General features: G+C 47.0%; 1 protein-coding gene across 1 annotated transcript in view; it reads right to left on the bottom strand.

The window, feature by feature from the left end:
• The window catches only part of NIN (ninein), an 87,067-nt gene that overhangs the window by 5,079 nt on the left and 66,289 nt on the right, over positions 1–15,699 (bottom strand). The window contains exons 22-27 of the mRNA XM_056852077.1: positions 14,447–14,560; positions 12,953–13,057; positions 11,693–11,872; positions 9,576–9,719; positions 7,743–7,844; positions 3,618–3,818 (exon numbers count right to left, since the gene is read on the bottom strand). Of these exons, the coding sequence (XP_056708055.1) occupies positions 3,618–3,818; positions 7,743–7,844; positions 9,576–9,719; positions 11,693–11,872; positions 12,953–13,057; positions 14,447–14,560 (846 nt within the window). The remainder of the gene's footprint in view (positions 1–3,617; positions 3,819–7,742; positions 7,845–9,575; positions 9,720–11,692; positions 11,873–12,952; positions 13,058–14,446; positions 14,561–15,699) is intronic.

Genomic DNA, 15,699 nt, shown 5'->3' with positions numbered 1-15,699 from the left:
AAAAGTATTTATACATCTCATACAAAAATCTGTATAAATAACCCAACATTTTCTTCTTCCGATCCAATATATAAAAAAATCAACACTTTTTGTTTAAAAAATAGTTACAGCATAAAATCTGAGGGGCAAAAAAAATAGCGTTTCTCTTTCCAAACTCTCCTGGACGCGCAATTCTTAAATAACACATTAAAAAAAATATGACTTGAAACAAATTTTTAAAAAATTAAAGACAGCAAATGTGTGATTTTGTTTCTCCCACATATACACATGACACACCCAAAAAATTAGCCTTTTTTGGGACACAAATAAATAAGGGGGAAGAAAACATAATACTGAAGAGGTTTAAAATAAAATAAGTTTGTTTTTTTAAAAAAATTAAAACAAAACATAGAAGCAGTCGGATTCCCCAGGTGTCTCAGGTTGTGTAAGTATGGAATGAGATGCGTTAGCAGCCAAGGGGGGGTCAGAGGTGCCCGATCCGCCTGTACGTGTCTGCATGCAGAGATCGCTGCTCCGGAAGCAAGGCCTAAGGAAAGAAGGCAAGCGGGACACACTTCACCCCACGTCTTTAAAAACAGCACACACTCCTTATTAAGACACAAACACACACACACACAGCGCCAGCACCGGTTTAACAATCAAACAGGCCCCCCAAAAGCAAGAGCCGAAGCAGGAAAATAAGTGTTAACATGCAGCGAAAGTGTAGTTATCTGCCATACGGTTAGGGTTGCCAGGTCCCTCTTTGCCACCGATGGGAGGTTTTTGAGGGCAGAGCCTGAGGAGGACAGGGATCGGGGAGGGGAGGGACTTCAACGCCATAGAGTCCAATTGCCAAAGCGGCCATTTTCTCCAGGCGGACTGATCTCTACTGACTGGATATCAGTTGTAATAACAGGAGATCTCCAGCTAGTACCTGGAGGTTGGCAACCCTATGTACGGTCAACACAAGGCTTGTGAGCCACATCCTTCGTTCACCCAGGGGTTGTAAATACCAAATTTGAAACCCTCATAAAGTCATCGGAATTGCCCCTCCTCCGATCCTCCCCCATTTAAAAAATGAACTATTTTTATTTATTTATTCATTTTCTTTCTTTATATCCTGCCTTTCTCCCGAACGGGGACCCAAAGTGACTTACACGGTTCTTCCCTTCTCTATTTTGTCCTCACGACAACCCTGTGAGGTAGGCTTGGCTGAGAGCGTGCAACTGGCCCAAGGTCGCCCAGCAAGCTTCCATGGCCGAGTGGAGATTCGAACCCGGGTCTCCCAGATCCTAAAAGTAACAATTGGTGCGAGGGAATAAAATGTAATAAATTAAGTAACCCTCTGCATCTCGCACAAACTTCCTCAGGGGGATCTATTCTCTGCTCAAGCGTCCCATGCAAGCAATAAGACAATTAAGACAATAAAACAATTGTTTTATTGCTTGCATGGGACGGTTGAGAAGTGACTAGATCCCCGAGGAAGTTTGTGCAAGACCCAGAGGGTTACTTTATTTATTAAATTTTATTCCCTCGCACCAATCGTTCCTTTTTGACTCCATTTGGTTTTGGTGTGGCCTCCTTTCTTTTTGCTCGATTTCTGGTCTTCCAGATCCTAGTCAAACACTTTAAACCACTACACCACGCTGGCTCTCTGCATTGGAACGCTCTTTATTGATGAACATGCTGTTTATTTTATTTACATATTATAACTTCATTTATATCACACCTTTCGCCCTAGTGGGGTCCCACAGTGGCTGACTGCGTTCTCCTCTCCGCCATTTTTTTGACCTCACAACAACCCTGTGAGGTAGGTTTGGCTGAGAGTGTCCGGCTGGCCCAAGGTCACTCAGCAAGCTTCCAAGCAATGGTGCAGGAAGAGTGCAAACCTGGGGATCTAACCACTACATCATGCTGTCTCTCTTGCTTCCATACATACAACACCCAGGGCTGATTCGGCCAGGATACCCAAGTGATTCTTCCACAAGGAAGCCCCCACCCAGTGCACCACAGGGGCATGGTTTTCTCCCAGCCATCAGAGGCCGGGGAGGTGAATGGCATATGAGGGTCTGTTGCTCAGTGGTAGAGCCTCTGCTTGGCATGCAGAAGGTCCCAGGTTCAATCCCCGGCATCTCCAGCTAAAAGGATCAGGCGGTAGGTGATGTGATAGACCTCAGCCTGATATCCTGGAGAGCTGCTGCCAGCCTGAGTAGGCAATACTCGATGGACTGACAACCAGATTCAGAATGAAAGGCAGCTTCACAATCAATTCCTGATCCAGGCCGAAGCCACTTGGACCAAGCCATGACCCATAGTTCAAGGCCTTTTACTGCCCTAAACAAAGTATGCTTGTTGCCCACTTCCCATACTGCTGAAGAAGGCCGAGCCAAGCCCCTGCAGCAGCCCTGAAGGGGTTTGGCTTGAAGCTGGCGGATGGTAGCATGGTTCCAGGACACCTCCTGGAAGCTGATGTCCGGGAACAAGCCAAGCAGTTGGACAACGATGCTCCGAGGATCCCCACGGCCCTACTGACCACAGATGGCCAAAGAGACAAAGCCTGCTTCAGTATATCCTTGGGAAGACGGTTATAGACAGGAATTCTCATGCTCACTGGGGAGGAGTGAATGTTTAAAACTGGCATGAACAGAGAAAGGATCACCATGGAGAAAAGGGTAGAGCATCTGCTTGGCAGAAGGTCCCAAGTTCAGCTCCTGGCATCTCCATTTAAAAGAAGAAGAAGAGTTGGTTTTTGTATGCCGACTTTCTCTACCACTTAAGGGAGACTCAAACCGACTTACAATCACCTTCCCTTCCCCTCCCCACAACAGACACCCGGTGAGGTGGGGCTGGGGCTGAGAGAGCTGTGACTAGCGCAAGGTCACCCAGCCAGCTTCATGTGTAGGAGTGGGGAAACAGATCCAGTTCACCAGATTAGCCTCTGCCGCTCATGTGGAGGAGTGAGGAATCAAACCCCGTTCTCCAAATTAGAGTCCACCACTCCAAACTATTGCTCTTAACCACCACACCACACAGGCAGGAAATGATGGCATAGTCTGAGGCTCTGGAGAGCTGCTGCCAGTCTGAGCAGACAATACCAAGGGTCAGATTCAGTATAAGGCAATTTCATGTGTGTTTGGGGAGGGGCCGTGGCTCACTGGTAGTAGGGCATCTGCTTTGCATGCAGAGGGTCCCAGGTTCAATCCCTGGCATCTCCAGTTAAAAGATCTGGCAGGTCATGATGCAGACTGAGTCTCAGTCTTGAGACTCTGGAGAGCTGCTGCCAGACTGAATAAACAATACTGACCTTGATGGAGCAATGGTCGGATTCAGTATAAGGCAGTTTCATGAGTGTTTTGGGAAGGGCTGTGGCTCAGTGGTAGAGCATCTGTTTGGTGGGCAGGTCCCAGGTTCATTCCCCAGCACCTCCAGTTAAAAGATCTGGCAGTAGGTGATGTGAAAGACCTCTGCCCGAGACCCTGCAGAGCCACTGCCGGTCAGAGCAGCCAAGACTGAAAGCGATGGACTGAGTGTCTGACTCAGCAGGCAGCGTCAGGTGCTCACGCGAGGAACAAGGAGGCACCTCCGGGAGGTAAATCATCCACCTTCCCCAACAACGGACCGTAGAGGAAAAGCTGTACCTGCGGCATGTTTGTGTCCAGGGGCTGGTTCTCCAGCTCCTCCTGCAGGCGTTGACTCCTCCTCTCGGCCTGGAAGAGCTGGTGCCGCAGCTGCTGGTGCTGCTCCCAGGGGACCATGGCGCAGCCCGGCGGCGGGAGCAGCTGCGGCTCGCGAGGGTGCAGGCTCTGGCTAATCCTCACGCTGGTGCTCGAGTGAAGCCGCTGCCCGGAGAAGAAGCATCACACAACTTGAAAACGGCCTCGCCGGGGCCCCCCCTTGGCCGGAATTCCCCTTCCGCCAGCAAAGGTGCCCGGGGGAACACGGCTTGATGAGAAACCCCCCTGCCCACCACAGAAGCCCTTCCACAGCACCTTCGGAAGAGGCAGATAGACCCAGCTTTGACCACTTCAGTCACACAGACTGAAGAAAATACTTCTTTACCCAAGGAGGGATGTGGAATTCACTGCCACAGGGTGATGGCCACCGGTATAAACAGCTGGGATTGGATAGATTCATGGAGATCTATCAGTGGCTACTAGCCATGGTGACTAAAGGGAACCTCCATGTTCAGAGGCAGTCAACCTCTGAATCCCAGTACCAAGAGGCAACACCACAGGAAGGCCTCAGCCTGTATGCCCTGTTTTTGGCCCTCCAGAAGAACTGGTTGGCCACTGTGTGAGGTGGGATGCTGGACTAGAAGGACCCCTGGTCTGTTCCAGCAGGGCTCTTCTGATGTTCGAACAAAGTCCTTAACCTCTAAGTCCTGTTGTTGGACCTCCAGAGGAACTGGCTGGCTACTGTGTGAGGTGGGATGCCGGACTAGAAGGACCCCTGGTCTGTTCCAGCAGGGCTCTTCTGATGTTCGAACAAAGTCCTTAACCTCTAAGTCCTGTTGTTGGACCTCCAGAGGAACTGGCTGGCTACTGTGTGAGGTGGGATGCCGGACTAGAGGGACCACTGGTCTGCTCCAGCAGGCTTCTTCTGATGTTCGAATGGTTTGACATATATGCTGAGGCAGCTGTGCTGACAGTCAGAGCGGGAGGCAGAGCTGGTAGCCTGGGGCTGATTCAATACCCGGCATCTCCCGTGAAGGGTTCCCAAGCAGCTGATATAGTGAAAGACCATAATCAGGATAGAGAAAGGCCACTGCTAATCAGAGGAAGCAATTCTGAGCTAGAGGGACCAATGAGCTTGCGTTTTGCAAGCGGTTTTAAAAACCATCCATGCTAGTAGCGACTGGCATTGACAACAGAGGCACTTATGCCAGGTCATGAAGAAGTATCTTTCAGGCAAATGAGAGGGGAGGCATTGTGGCTTAGTGGTAGAGCATCTGCTTGGCCTGCAGAAAGGGTCCCGGGTTCAATCCTCAGCTTCTCCAGTTGAAAGCACCAGGTAAGAGGTGATGGGAAAGACCTCTGCTTGAGACCCTGGAGAGCTGTTGCCAGTCTGAACAGACAATATAGACCAATATCCAATATTGGATCCCTGGTTTGTTCCAGCTTCATGTGTTCATAAGAATTTGAAGACCAGCATCCCACCTCACACAATAGCCAATCAGTTCTTCTGGAGGTCCAACAACCGGGCCAGAGGCTAAGGACTTCATTAGAACATCAAAAGAGCCCTGCTGGAACAGACCAGGGGTCCATCTAGTCCAGCATCCCACCTCACACAGTGGCCAACCAGTTTTTCTGGAGGTCCAACAACCGGGCCTAGAGACTAAGGACATCAGAAGCCCCTGCTGGAACAGACCAGGGACCCAATAGCTTCATAAGAATTTGAAAACCTGGCTCATGGGATGCAGCTAATTGGCTGGGGGAAGCCAAAGACCACCACGGTGGGCTACGTTTTCCAAAAACACCCTGTGAAAATCAGCAAACCCAGTCATGTGACTTTCAACCTGATAATGCCATGGAAGGCATGCAGAGAGGGGGGAAAAGACTGGAAGGAGATACTCTAAACTTCACAAAAGTACAAATGGATTGGGGTGAAAAACAGACAGAAAATGGAGTACCAGAGCCACTTTTCATTTTGCCGAAAACTGCTTTCGAGTCAATCCAGCTACACCAGCATTCTTGGTAAGAACTAACCAAAACCTTCCTTTTCCCTGCTAGAGGAATTAACTGCTGCCCAACCCTTGCCAATTGTGAATAAAACACATGAATATGTTCCTGCCCAGGAAGTAAGAACACAGGGAGAGGCCCTTCAATCAAAGCAGCTTGTCTGCTGGGCACAACAGGAAGGGCCTTTCCGGCGGCAGCCCCGTAATTATAGAACAACTTCCCCAGGGAGTTGCACCCGGCCCCGTCATTTTCAGTCTTTAAGATGCAGCTGAAGGCGGTTTCCTGTAGGACTGCATTCGGTTAAGTCTTCTAGCAGTCCTGAGCTGTGATTTTAAATTTTGTTTTTAATATAATTTTATTTAAGGTTTGTTCTATCTATGTTCTAAACCGCTTTGAGCTCTGTAAGGAAGAAAGATGGCTAATAAATGTTTTAATAAATGAGAAGATTTGGTTGCTTCATGAAAATGAAGAGTAGCTTCTTCAGGAGAGATGAGCAATTGTTACCCTAGACTGTATGATGTCTGTAGTACAGAGAAAAAGGAAAAAAGGGAAATGAAGAAATGGGATGTTTTTTTCGCTCCATGCAGTGAAATTACAGGAAAACGGTTTTGTTCTACCTTCACACGCTATTTCTGGCAGAACTCTGCCTTCCTCTCTGCTAGTTCCAACCACCAAAGTCTAGGCAAGGATTAGCCAGCGGGGGAAGAGAGCAAGCAAGGAGAGAAAGTTATAGAAGTCAGAAGGGGGCAAAAATAGTTTGCACAGAGAAAAAAACTGTTGAATAAAGAAAATCAAGGATAAGAAGTCTTTCGCGGAGATCAAAAGAGTGGGGGAGGGACACACATATGCATCTTCTCCTGCATGCAGGAGAAAAGCAGAGCAAAATTTTTTAAAATAAAATATCTCTTTCAATTCCATTGCCCACAACAGAATATCCTGAACGCAATGCTGGGTCCATTACACAGAATTCAACTTTTTACAAACTTCAGCTAAAATACACATTTCTAGACCTGGCAGCAAAGATGGAAGAGCTAGCTGTAAGAGAAAAGATGTATTTATTTAGTCCCCCCCCCTCCCCATGGGGGATTTCCCAACATCCAGGGAAATCTCAGAAGCAAGAAGGGTGGGCTGAATAATATTTACAGTGGTCTATAGGGTTGCCAGGTTCCTCTTGGCCACCGGCGGGAGGTTTTTGGGGTGGAGCCTGAGGAAGGCGGGGTTTGGGGAGGGGATGGACTTGGGATGCTATAGCATCCAGTTGCCCACTGCCACTCCAAGCTGTGGCGGGGAGAAAAATTAAGGGAAAAAACAACCTCGTGTATTTACAGAAAGTGGCAAAGGGTAGCTCTAGAAATCAACGGAAATTCTATGGTTTTAGTATAGAGTTTCTGGCAATCCCTAAGGCTACCTTTTGCCACTTCCTGTATGAATTTCTGGTAAGTACACAAGGCTTAAAAAATTCACCTACAATGCTGTGTTACCACCCCCCCCTACCTTTCAGAGGTGAGGCGGACAATGACTAGAAGCAGGGCCTTCTCAGTCGTGCCACCGCAACGTTGAAGCAGCCTCTCCCTGGATGCTCTCCTGGCACCAGGTCTGTTGACTTTCTTTCAATAAACCCACTCATTTTCTTAGCTCTTAGGTGGCATTTGTATTTCTCTCCTTCCGCTGCTGATTAATACCGCCTGAACAGTTTTATCTGTCATCCCTAATTTTAAACTGGGCAATGGTTTACATTTCTAATATTTCAGCTGCTCAACAGTTTTCTTTTAATTTATCTTCTGGATTTTCCCTTGGAATATTGTCATGGTTTTTTTTGTCGTCTGACGCGTCTGTTTTTTGCAAGTCACCCCTGGTACGGACTCTCACTGAAGGGTGGGCAGGAAATGTTTAAGAATATTCTGTTGTGGGACATCTTCATCTTGTGACTGTACTGTATAAACCAGCAGGTAGAGGAAAAGCCGAAACCTGAAAGCTCCAGAAAAATATCTTGGCAAAAGACCTCGGCCTGTAAAGAGAACTTCCCCCAGTTTCTTTCTTTTCCAGGAAATAGCAAAAAAGAAGGTTCTGCAACTGAAAATGTACCTCCATCAGCTGTTCGTCCAGCTTGACCTGTTTCTTCCTTAGGCCTTCATTTTCCAACTTTACGGTTTCCAGCTCATGTTCCAGGGCATTCATCTGGCTGACCTGGCAAGGAATTTAATTTAATTTTAGGGGGGTAAACAGTGCAAGAGATCATTTGTCTGTCTGTCTGCAGCCAGGCGTGGATTCCAGTCTACTAGCAAGAGAGTCAGCTGGTGGAGTCTAGCCTGCAGCCAAAGAGCTTTTCCCACTCACAGCCAAAGTGTCCCAGTGGGTAAGCTATATCGGGAACAAACTGCTCAAGGGTCTCCAGGATCTCAGGCAGAGAGGTCTTTCACATTACCTACTGCCTGGTCCTTTGAAGAGGTGCCAGGGATCGAATCTGGGCCCTTCTCCACGCCAAGCGGACGCTCTGAGCCACCACCCCTCCCCAAATATACGCAAAGCTGCCATTGGTCCATCAAGGTCAGTATTGTCTACTCAGAACTGGCAGCAGCTCTCCAGGGACACAGGTAGAGGTCTTTCACACCACCTCCTATGTGATGCTTTTAACTGGAGGTGCCGGGGACTGAACCTGGCACCTTCTGCATGCCAAGCATATGCTCTTTCACTGAACCACAGTCAGTTGGATGCTTCTGAGAAACCCATAAGCAAAACATGGTGGCAACAGCCCAACCCCTAGGATTTATTCCCCTCCAAACCATTGAGATCCAGACCCATGCTGCCTCTCAGCCCAAAGGCTTCACATGATCAAAGCTACCAGCAGACCTCTGCTCCATATATTTTATCTGCTTAAACCGTGCTTGTATATAGTCCTTTGTCTGGTCGCCTGGGTCAAGAATCACCTCTAGGTGATCAATTGGGAAAACGTCTGATAGAGAGTGCTTGGGGGGTTGGCGGATTTCTTTCTGTTCAGGCCATCAACAAACATAGGTTGACAAACATTAGGTTTGGGGAGGTTAGCCGTGTTAGGTCTGCAGCAGAAGAACTGGATTTGAGTCCAACAGCACCATAGAGCCCAACAAGATTTTCAACGTACGAACATTTGAGAACTTCGTCAAATGCGAGTCGGAATGCCTCTTAAAAAACCCCTTCGCAATCTAGATTCAAATACCAGCGTTGCAAGCAGATTGGGAAAGATCCTTCTCTACCCAAGATCCAGGAACAATAGAACCCGCCCACCCACCCCCGCGTTGAACAGGGACACAGAACGCATGAAGCTGTCTTATACTGAGTCAGACCCTTGGTCCATAGAAGTCAGTACTGTCTACTCAGACCGGCAGCGGCTCTCCAGGGTCTCAGGCAGAGGTCTTTCACATCACCTACCTGCCTAGTCCCTTTAACTGGAGATGCCAGGGATTGAGCCTGGGACCTTCTGAATGCCAAGCAGATGCTCTACCACTGAGCCACGGCCCCTCCCCAACAGGATTTTTATCTACCACAGATGCTAATTTTCTGCCCCGAAGCATTCCTTAAGGTGCTGCGGGACTCAAAAACAGGATTGCCATAGGTTTTATTTAGGACTGCACTTGGTTAGGTATACTAGCAGTCCTGAGTTGTGATTTAAAATTTTTGGTTTTTATGCTTTTAAATGTATTTTACTTTATGTGTGTTCTAAGCTGCCTTGAGCTCCGTGTGGAAGAAAGGGGGATAATAAATGTTTAAAATTAATTAAATAAATGAATAAGTCAGGGTAGTACAATTTCAGGAAGGGTTAGTCGTTTGTTTTGAAGGTGACATGAACCAAGGTACACATTCAGATTCTGGATTAATGAAGAATTGCTCCTGGGCTCATTTCCCCATTTCAGAAAACACAGGCCCTGGTCTTGAACACACCTTCCGGGTGGCGGAAATCAGCTCTTTCTGCAACCGCTCACATTCCCTCTTCAGTTTCTCTTGCTCGATGGCTTTCACAATCCCCGACTGGCTTTGGTGCTTCTGGTGCTTCAGGGAGAAGAGAGCGGAGTCCAGCTGCCGTATCTGGCGCCCAAGAAAACAAACAGCAAAGACATCAGGCCATCGGCAATCGGCACCAGCAAAAGTAGCCCAGTAGCTGGAATTAACACCATCTTGTTTTATTATAATATGCAGTATGAATTATAGAATCATAGAATCATAGAGTTGGAAGGGACCACTAGGGTCATCAAGTCCAACCCCCTGCACAATGCAGGAAATTCACAACTACCTCCCTCCCACACCCCCAGTGACCAGAAGATGGCCAAGATGCCTTCCCTCTCATCATCTGCCTAAGGTCACAGAATAAGCATGGCTGACAGATGGCCATCTAACCTCTTCTTAAAAACCTCCAGGGAAGGAGAGCCCACCACCTTCCAAGGAAGCCTGTTCCACTGAGGAAGCGCTCTAACTGTTAGAAAATTGGTTCTTGTAGGTTATCCGGGCTGTGTAACCGTGGTCAAGTGACACTGAGAGACTCTGTCCTTCAGTGTGACTCCTCTGAAGATGCCGGCCACAGCTGCTGGCAAAACGTCAGGAAAGAAAATTCCAAGACCACGGTTACACAGCCCAGATAACCTACAAGAACCAATGAACTCTGACCGCGAAAGCCTTCGACAATATTTTGTTAGAAAATTCTTCCTAATGTCTAGACGGAAATTATTTTGATTTAATTTCAACCCATTGGTTCTGGTCCGACCTTCTTGGGCAACAGAAAATAACTCGGCACCATCCTCTATATGATATTTTAAAGTATGTTTTAATATAGGTTTTAATTGATGTTTTTATAATTGTGTTGGGAGCCGCCCTGAGCCTGGCTTGCCGGGAATGAGGGTGGGATATAAATGTCAATAATAAATAAATAAATAATACAAGCATTCGTTTTTTGTTTCACTTTGTTATTTAAAAAACAACAACTCTGCAGCTCTCTTCATTAAGATTTGAGTCCAGCAGCATCTAGCAAAGGGAGATTTGACTCTCGAAAGCTCATGTCCCGAAAAATCTTGCTGGTCTCTAAGGTGTTACTGGACTCGAATTCAGCTCTTCTGCTGCAGACCCACATGGCTACTCTCTGAAACCATTCCTACTTGTATCTGATGGAGGGGTCGACTCTCGAAAGCTGATTCCCTGAAAATCTTGTCGATCTCTAAGATGCTACTGTACTCGAATCCAGCTCTTCTGCTGCAGACCAACATGTCTGATGAAAGGGCTGACTCTCAAAAGCTCATGCACTTGAAATTTCATTTTATATTTTATTCACTTTAAACCCTGCTCTCCCCCAGCTATGCTGGGCTCAGGGCAGCATCCTTTTTACCTTTCCTTTAATTATTTTGCTCAAATGACCAATAGGTCTTAAGCAGGACCACTTTAAAACACAATGGCCTAAATATTTAATATACCCCCTTATCCTTTAAAATAGGCAGACAATATATATATTGCAATTTTTACCCTCTCCGATTTATTTGATATTTTAAAAAATGTCAGGAAGGGTGAGTGCCTTCTTTCCATTATCAAATGACTCAACCAGCCTCTATCAACCTCAAATAACAGACAATAAAAAAACACAAGTAACTTATTGTACCTCAACTGCCAGACCCACAAGGGCAGATCCTATTGGAAAATTGAATTTTACTAAACAGGGCAGCTTCCAACGGCATACATTACAGTTGGTTCGCAGCAGTGAGTTGGATCACAGCGATGGTAAATAATGGCCAGCAACCATTTAGAACAATAGGACATTTTCTCCAGGGGGAACTGATCTCTGTAGTCTGGAGATCAGTTATCATTCTGGGAGATCTCCAGGTGCCACCGGGAGCTTGGCAACTCTATGGACAGAGCTCGTGCAAAGTGCTTTTGAAAGAAACTAGGTACATATGGAAAAGTTCCATATAAAACAGGCTGGGCAAAATGTGATAGAGACAGAGTGAGATGACCAGTGATGACTGTCCCAAACTTTCAGAAGGAAGGCAGGCCACAAGATTGCCAAGCGCGTGATTTACCTTTTCCCTAGAATGAACGAGCTCTGCCTTGGTGCTCTGGACTTCCCGCTGGAGTCTCTCGTTTTCCTGCCTCAACAGCTGCTGCTCTTGCTTGACCAGCTGATCCAGTTCCTCCCAACACAGCTTCTTCTGCTGGCTCTGCAGCCCCGTAGAATGCGTGGCCAATTCCAGAACCCGATTCTGAAGGATATCCAAGGCACAGCAAGATTAGAACTGGTGCCGCTTGCAGCGAGAGAGTCAAATTTCAGTCTGGGAGGACGGAGTTCTCTGCCATGGGGTCATGAGAGCCAGCGTGGTGTTGTGGTTAAGAGTGGTGGACTCTAATCTGGAGAACCGAGTTTGATTCCCCACTCCTCCACATGAAGCCTGCTGGGTGACCTTGGGCCAGTCACAGTTCTCTCAGAACTCTCTCAGCCCCACCTACCTCACAAATTGTGTCTATTGTGGGGAGAGGAAGGTGATTATAAGCCAGTTTGAGATTCCTTTCGATAGAGAAAATTGAGGGTAAAAACCCCAACTCTTCTTCATCATCATTTTTTGGGCTTTAGGCAAGTCACACTGTCTTATAAAGTTGGAGTTACAGGGACATCTTCCACCAGGGAGGGCCAAGCCCATTCAAAATTATCAAATTATTTTTGCAAACAATAGACAGGATGCTGTATATTTTTGACAGCGTGGAGAAGTAGTGTTAAGGCAACTACAAAAGGATTCCTTTAAAAGAGCAAGTTTTGACTAAATGGGGAGTCTTGGGGGTGGGGAAGACTGAGAAAGAACAGAATGCAGAAAATTATGGTGTAGAGAAAGCAGAAAGGGAAAAATAAAGTAATGTAAGTAAGGGTATTCCCGATCTGAAACTGTGCCTGAAATTCCCTGTTTGATTTTGGATCAGAAATACCCGAAACAAAGCAAGGCACTCCCGAAATTTTGGAATTTTCTCGGATTATTTTCGCTGTTTTTAATGAAAGGTAGACCTAGCCTCAATGTCAGGTCTATCACCCACTGAAAGCTGTGGAAGTAGACCTGGTCTCTGGAGTCCAGAAACCAGGTCTACCATTTTTTGTTTTCAATGGGGCAGTAGATGGCCAGTGGCTACCAATTACTGATGTTCTCGAACCTGAAAAAAATGCACTCGAAATGGATTCTGAAAACGATACTGATAATTCCAAAATTTCGGGAAAACAATAATCATGTTCTTTGTGAAATGACGAATCAAAATTATAACAATTTTTTTAAGTGCACACCCCTAAACTAAGCAGCTACCTTATCATTGGCTGTCTGCAGTTGCTTGTGTAGTGACATCACTTCCTGCTTCAGAGCGTCGTTCTCCTGCTGAGTCACCCTGAGTTCCGACTTAAGTCTGGGCATCTAAAAGTTCCAGAGAGGTAGCCATGTTAGTCTATTGTAGCCGAAAGTTGACATTCTGTATAGCATCAGCAAAATTCTGGATGTAACATGCAGATGAAAGACAGCAACATCAACCAAGCAGGGAGTTGGGAGCAGATAGGTTCAAACTCACTCGTTTGTCTTTTTGGGTATATTACTATTAGTCTCGCCTATCTCAAAGCACTGTCATGAGGATAAAATGGGGAGATCGCCACGGAAGAAGTATTGAGGCAGGAATGTGGAAGAAAGATAACAATGCTTTTTGCGACCAGTTTAGCCAAAAGCCTGTGAAATGACCAGAGGTTTGCCACTTTTCTTAGGCAAAGACCAAATATATATTTTCTTATGCAAATACCAAATATATACAAGGGAAGAACAGCCCGTGCATTGTGGCAGACCTATGAGAACTCATCCTTCTATTTTATTTTATTTTATTTTTGCTTTCAAGTTGCAGCTAACATGGTGATGAGGGCCAGATATGACTTGGTCAGGCCAGGCCATGCCTTGCCAGTCCAGATCGGGAGGCGGGGGTGGCTGCCTCGGCCAGCAAGCCCACAACATGCTCACCAGACCAATTCAGGACTGCGGGGGGTGGCTGCCTTGGCTGGCTCATGGGCTGCATAAGGGGCCAGATCTGGCCCACGGGCCACATGTTTGCTGTAGGGTTTTCTAGGCAAAAGACATTCGGAGGTGGTTTGCCATTGCCTGCCTCTGCATAGCAGCCACAGTCTTCCTTGGTGGTCTCCCATCCAAATACTAACCAGGGCCAACCCTGCTTAGCTTCCAAGATCTGATGAGATCTGGTTATCCTGGGCCATCCAGGTCAGGGCAGAGACAAACAGAGGCAACTGCCATTGCCTGCCTCTGTGTAGCAATCCTGGGCTTTCTTGGTGGTCTCCCATTCAAGCAGTAATCGGGGCAGACCCTGCTTAGCATCTGAGATCAGGCTCACCTAGGCTATCCAGGTCTGGGCTCCTTCTAATTAGGCAGTGCTAAATGTATCTTTGAAGTGGTAGAGAAGTCCAACTTCCTAAGGAAGTTCAACTTAACAGAATCCAATTCGGTGACTAAATTCTAGCTCAACGATGGAGTCTCTTTTTGAAATCTTCTAGCTCAGGGGTGTCAAACATAAGGCCTACGGGCTAGATCTTGCCCCTCGAGAGCCGCTTATCTGGCCCGCGAGCCAGCCGAGATAGCCACCCCCTCCCTCTCTCGATCTGGGCTGGCGAGGCATGGCCCAGCCCGACCAAGTGACATTTATGACCTACCCTTGTAACAATTGAATTTGACACCCCTGTTCTAGCTGGTGGGTGGATTGGCAGGAGGGTATGTCATCCAGACAACTCTGAGAACCAAAACGAAATGATGCACCTTGTCTTGAGACGCTGCAATTTGTGTTTTCAGCGACTGAGACTGATGCTCCCAAGAGGCCTTTTCCTGCTTCAAGGAAGCAACCAGGTTCTCCAAGAAGGCCACTTTCGCTACCTAGGAAGGAAGAAGAAGAGCCCCTGGAGTTCTCGTTTGGCTTATGGGGAGATATGAAAAAGATCTGGAGTTCTGTTTTATGGGTGTTTGGAAGGTCACATTTTTTCGGCGCTTCTTGTCTGGCCCACGAAGGCCAGCACCGTCAGAACGGATATCAGTTTGGGCTGTAATTTAGCAACAAACCATGCAACCAGGGTATAGCTATCCAAGAAAGAAAAATCTGAAGAGCCCCTGTGGGATAGCGCTCTCAGATTTCAGAGGGTAGCCGTGCCTAGCTGCAGTAGAACAGCTAGATTCAAATGTAGTGGCACCTTAGAGACCAACAAGATTTTGAGGGGCATAAGTTGTGGTGATGCTAGAGGAGAGTGTTACGGATACCGTAACACTCTCCTCCAACACTACCGCATCTTATACCCCTCAAAATCTTGTTGGCCCTAGAAGATAAAATGACTAAACTGAGGCTATCGTACTTTGGTCACATTCTGAGAAGAGTCACTGGAAAAGACAATAATGCTAGGAAAGGTTGAGGGCAGCAGAGGAAGAGGAAGAGATGAATCCACTCTATAAAGGAAGCCCCGGCCCTCAGTTTGTAAGACCTCAGCAAGGCTATTAAAGTTAGCATGTTTTGGAGGACATTGATTTATAGGGTCGCTATGAGTCGGAAGCTGACTTATGGCGACCTCTGATGGGGTTTTCAAGGCAAAAGATGAGCAGAGGCAGTTTGCCATTTCCTGCCTCTATATGGCAATCCCTGGACTTCCTGGGTGGTCTCCAATCTAAATACTAACCAGGGCTGACCCTGCTTAGCTTCTGAGATCTGACGAGATCAGATTATACCATGCTGCTTTCCCTCCGGGGTATATGATAATACCTCGCAAATCTTGTTGGTATCTAAGGTGTGACTGGATTCAAATCTAGTGCTCTTAGAGTGTCAGATTAGGATTGTGGGAACCCTGGGTTCAAATCTTCCCGTCTGCTCTGAAACATACTGGATAACCTTGGGCCACTCACTCCCTCTCCGCCTAACCTCCCTCACAAGAAAGTTGCAGGAAGGGTGAGGTAAAAATGTATTAGATCGATAAGAGTGCCACACGCAACTGAAGGCATTGTTGACATTCACTTGCAAAGCAGGTAGGGAA

Source organism: Euleptes europaea, chromosome 6 (assembly GCF_029931775.1).
Source record: "Euleptes europaea isolate rEulEur1 chromosome 6, rEulEur1.hap1, whole genome shotgun sequence".
NCBI classification, from domain to species: domain Eukaryota; kingdom Metazoa; phylum Chordata; class Lepidosauria; order Squamata; family Sphaerodactylidae; genus Euleptes; species Euleptes europaea.
This window is presented reverse-complemented; position numbering and strand designations above follow the sequence as displayed.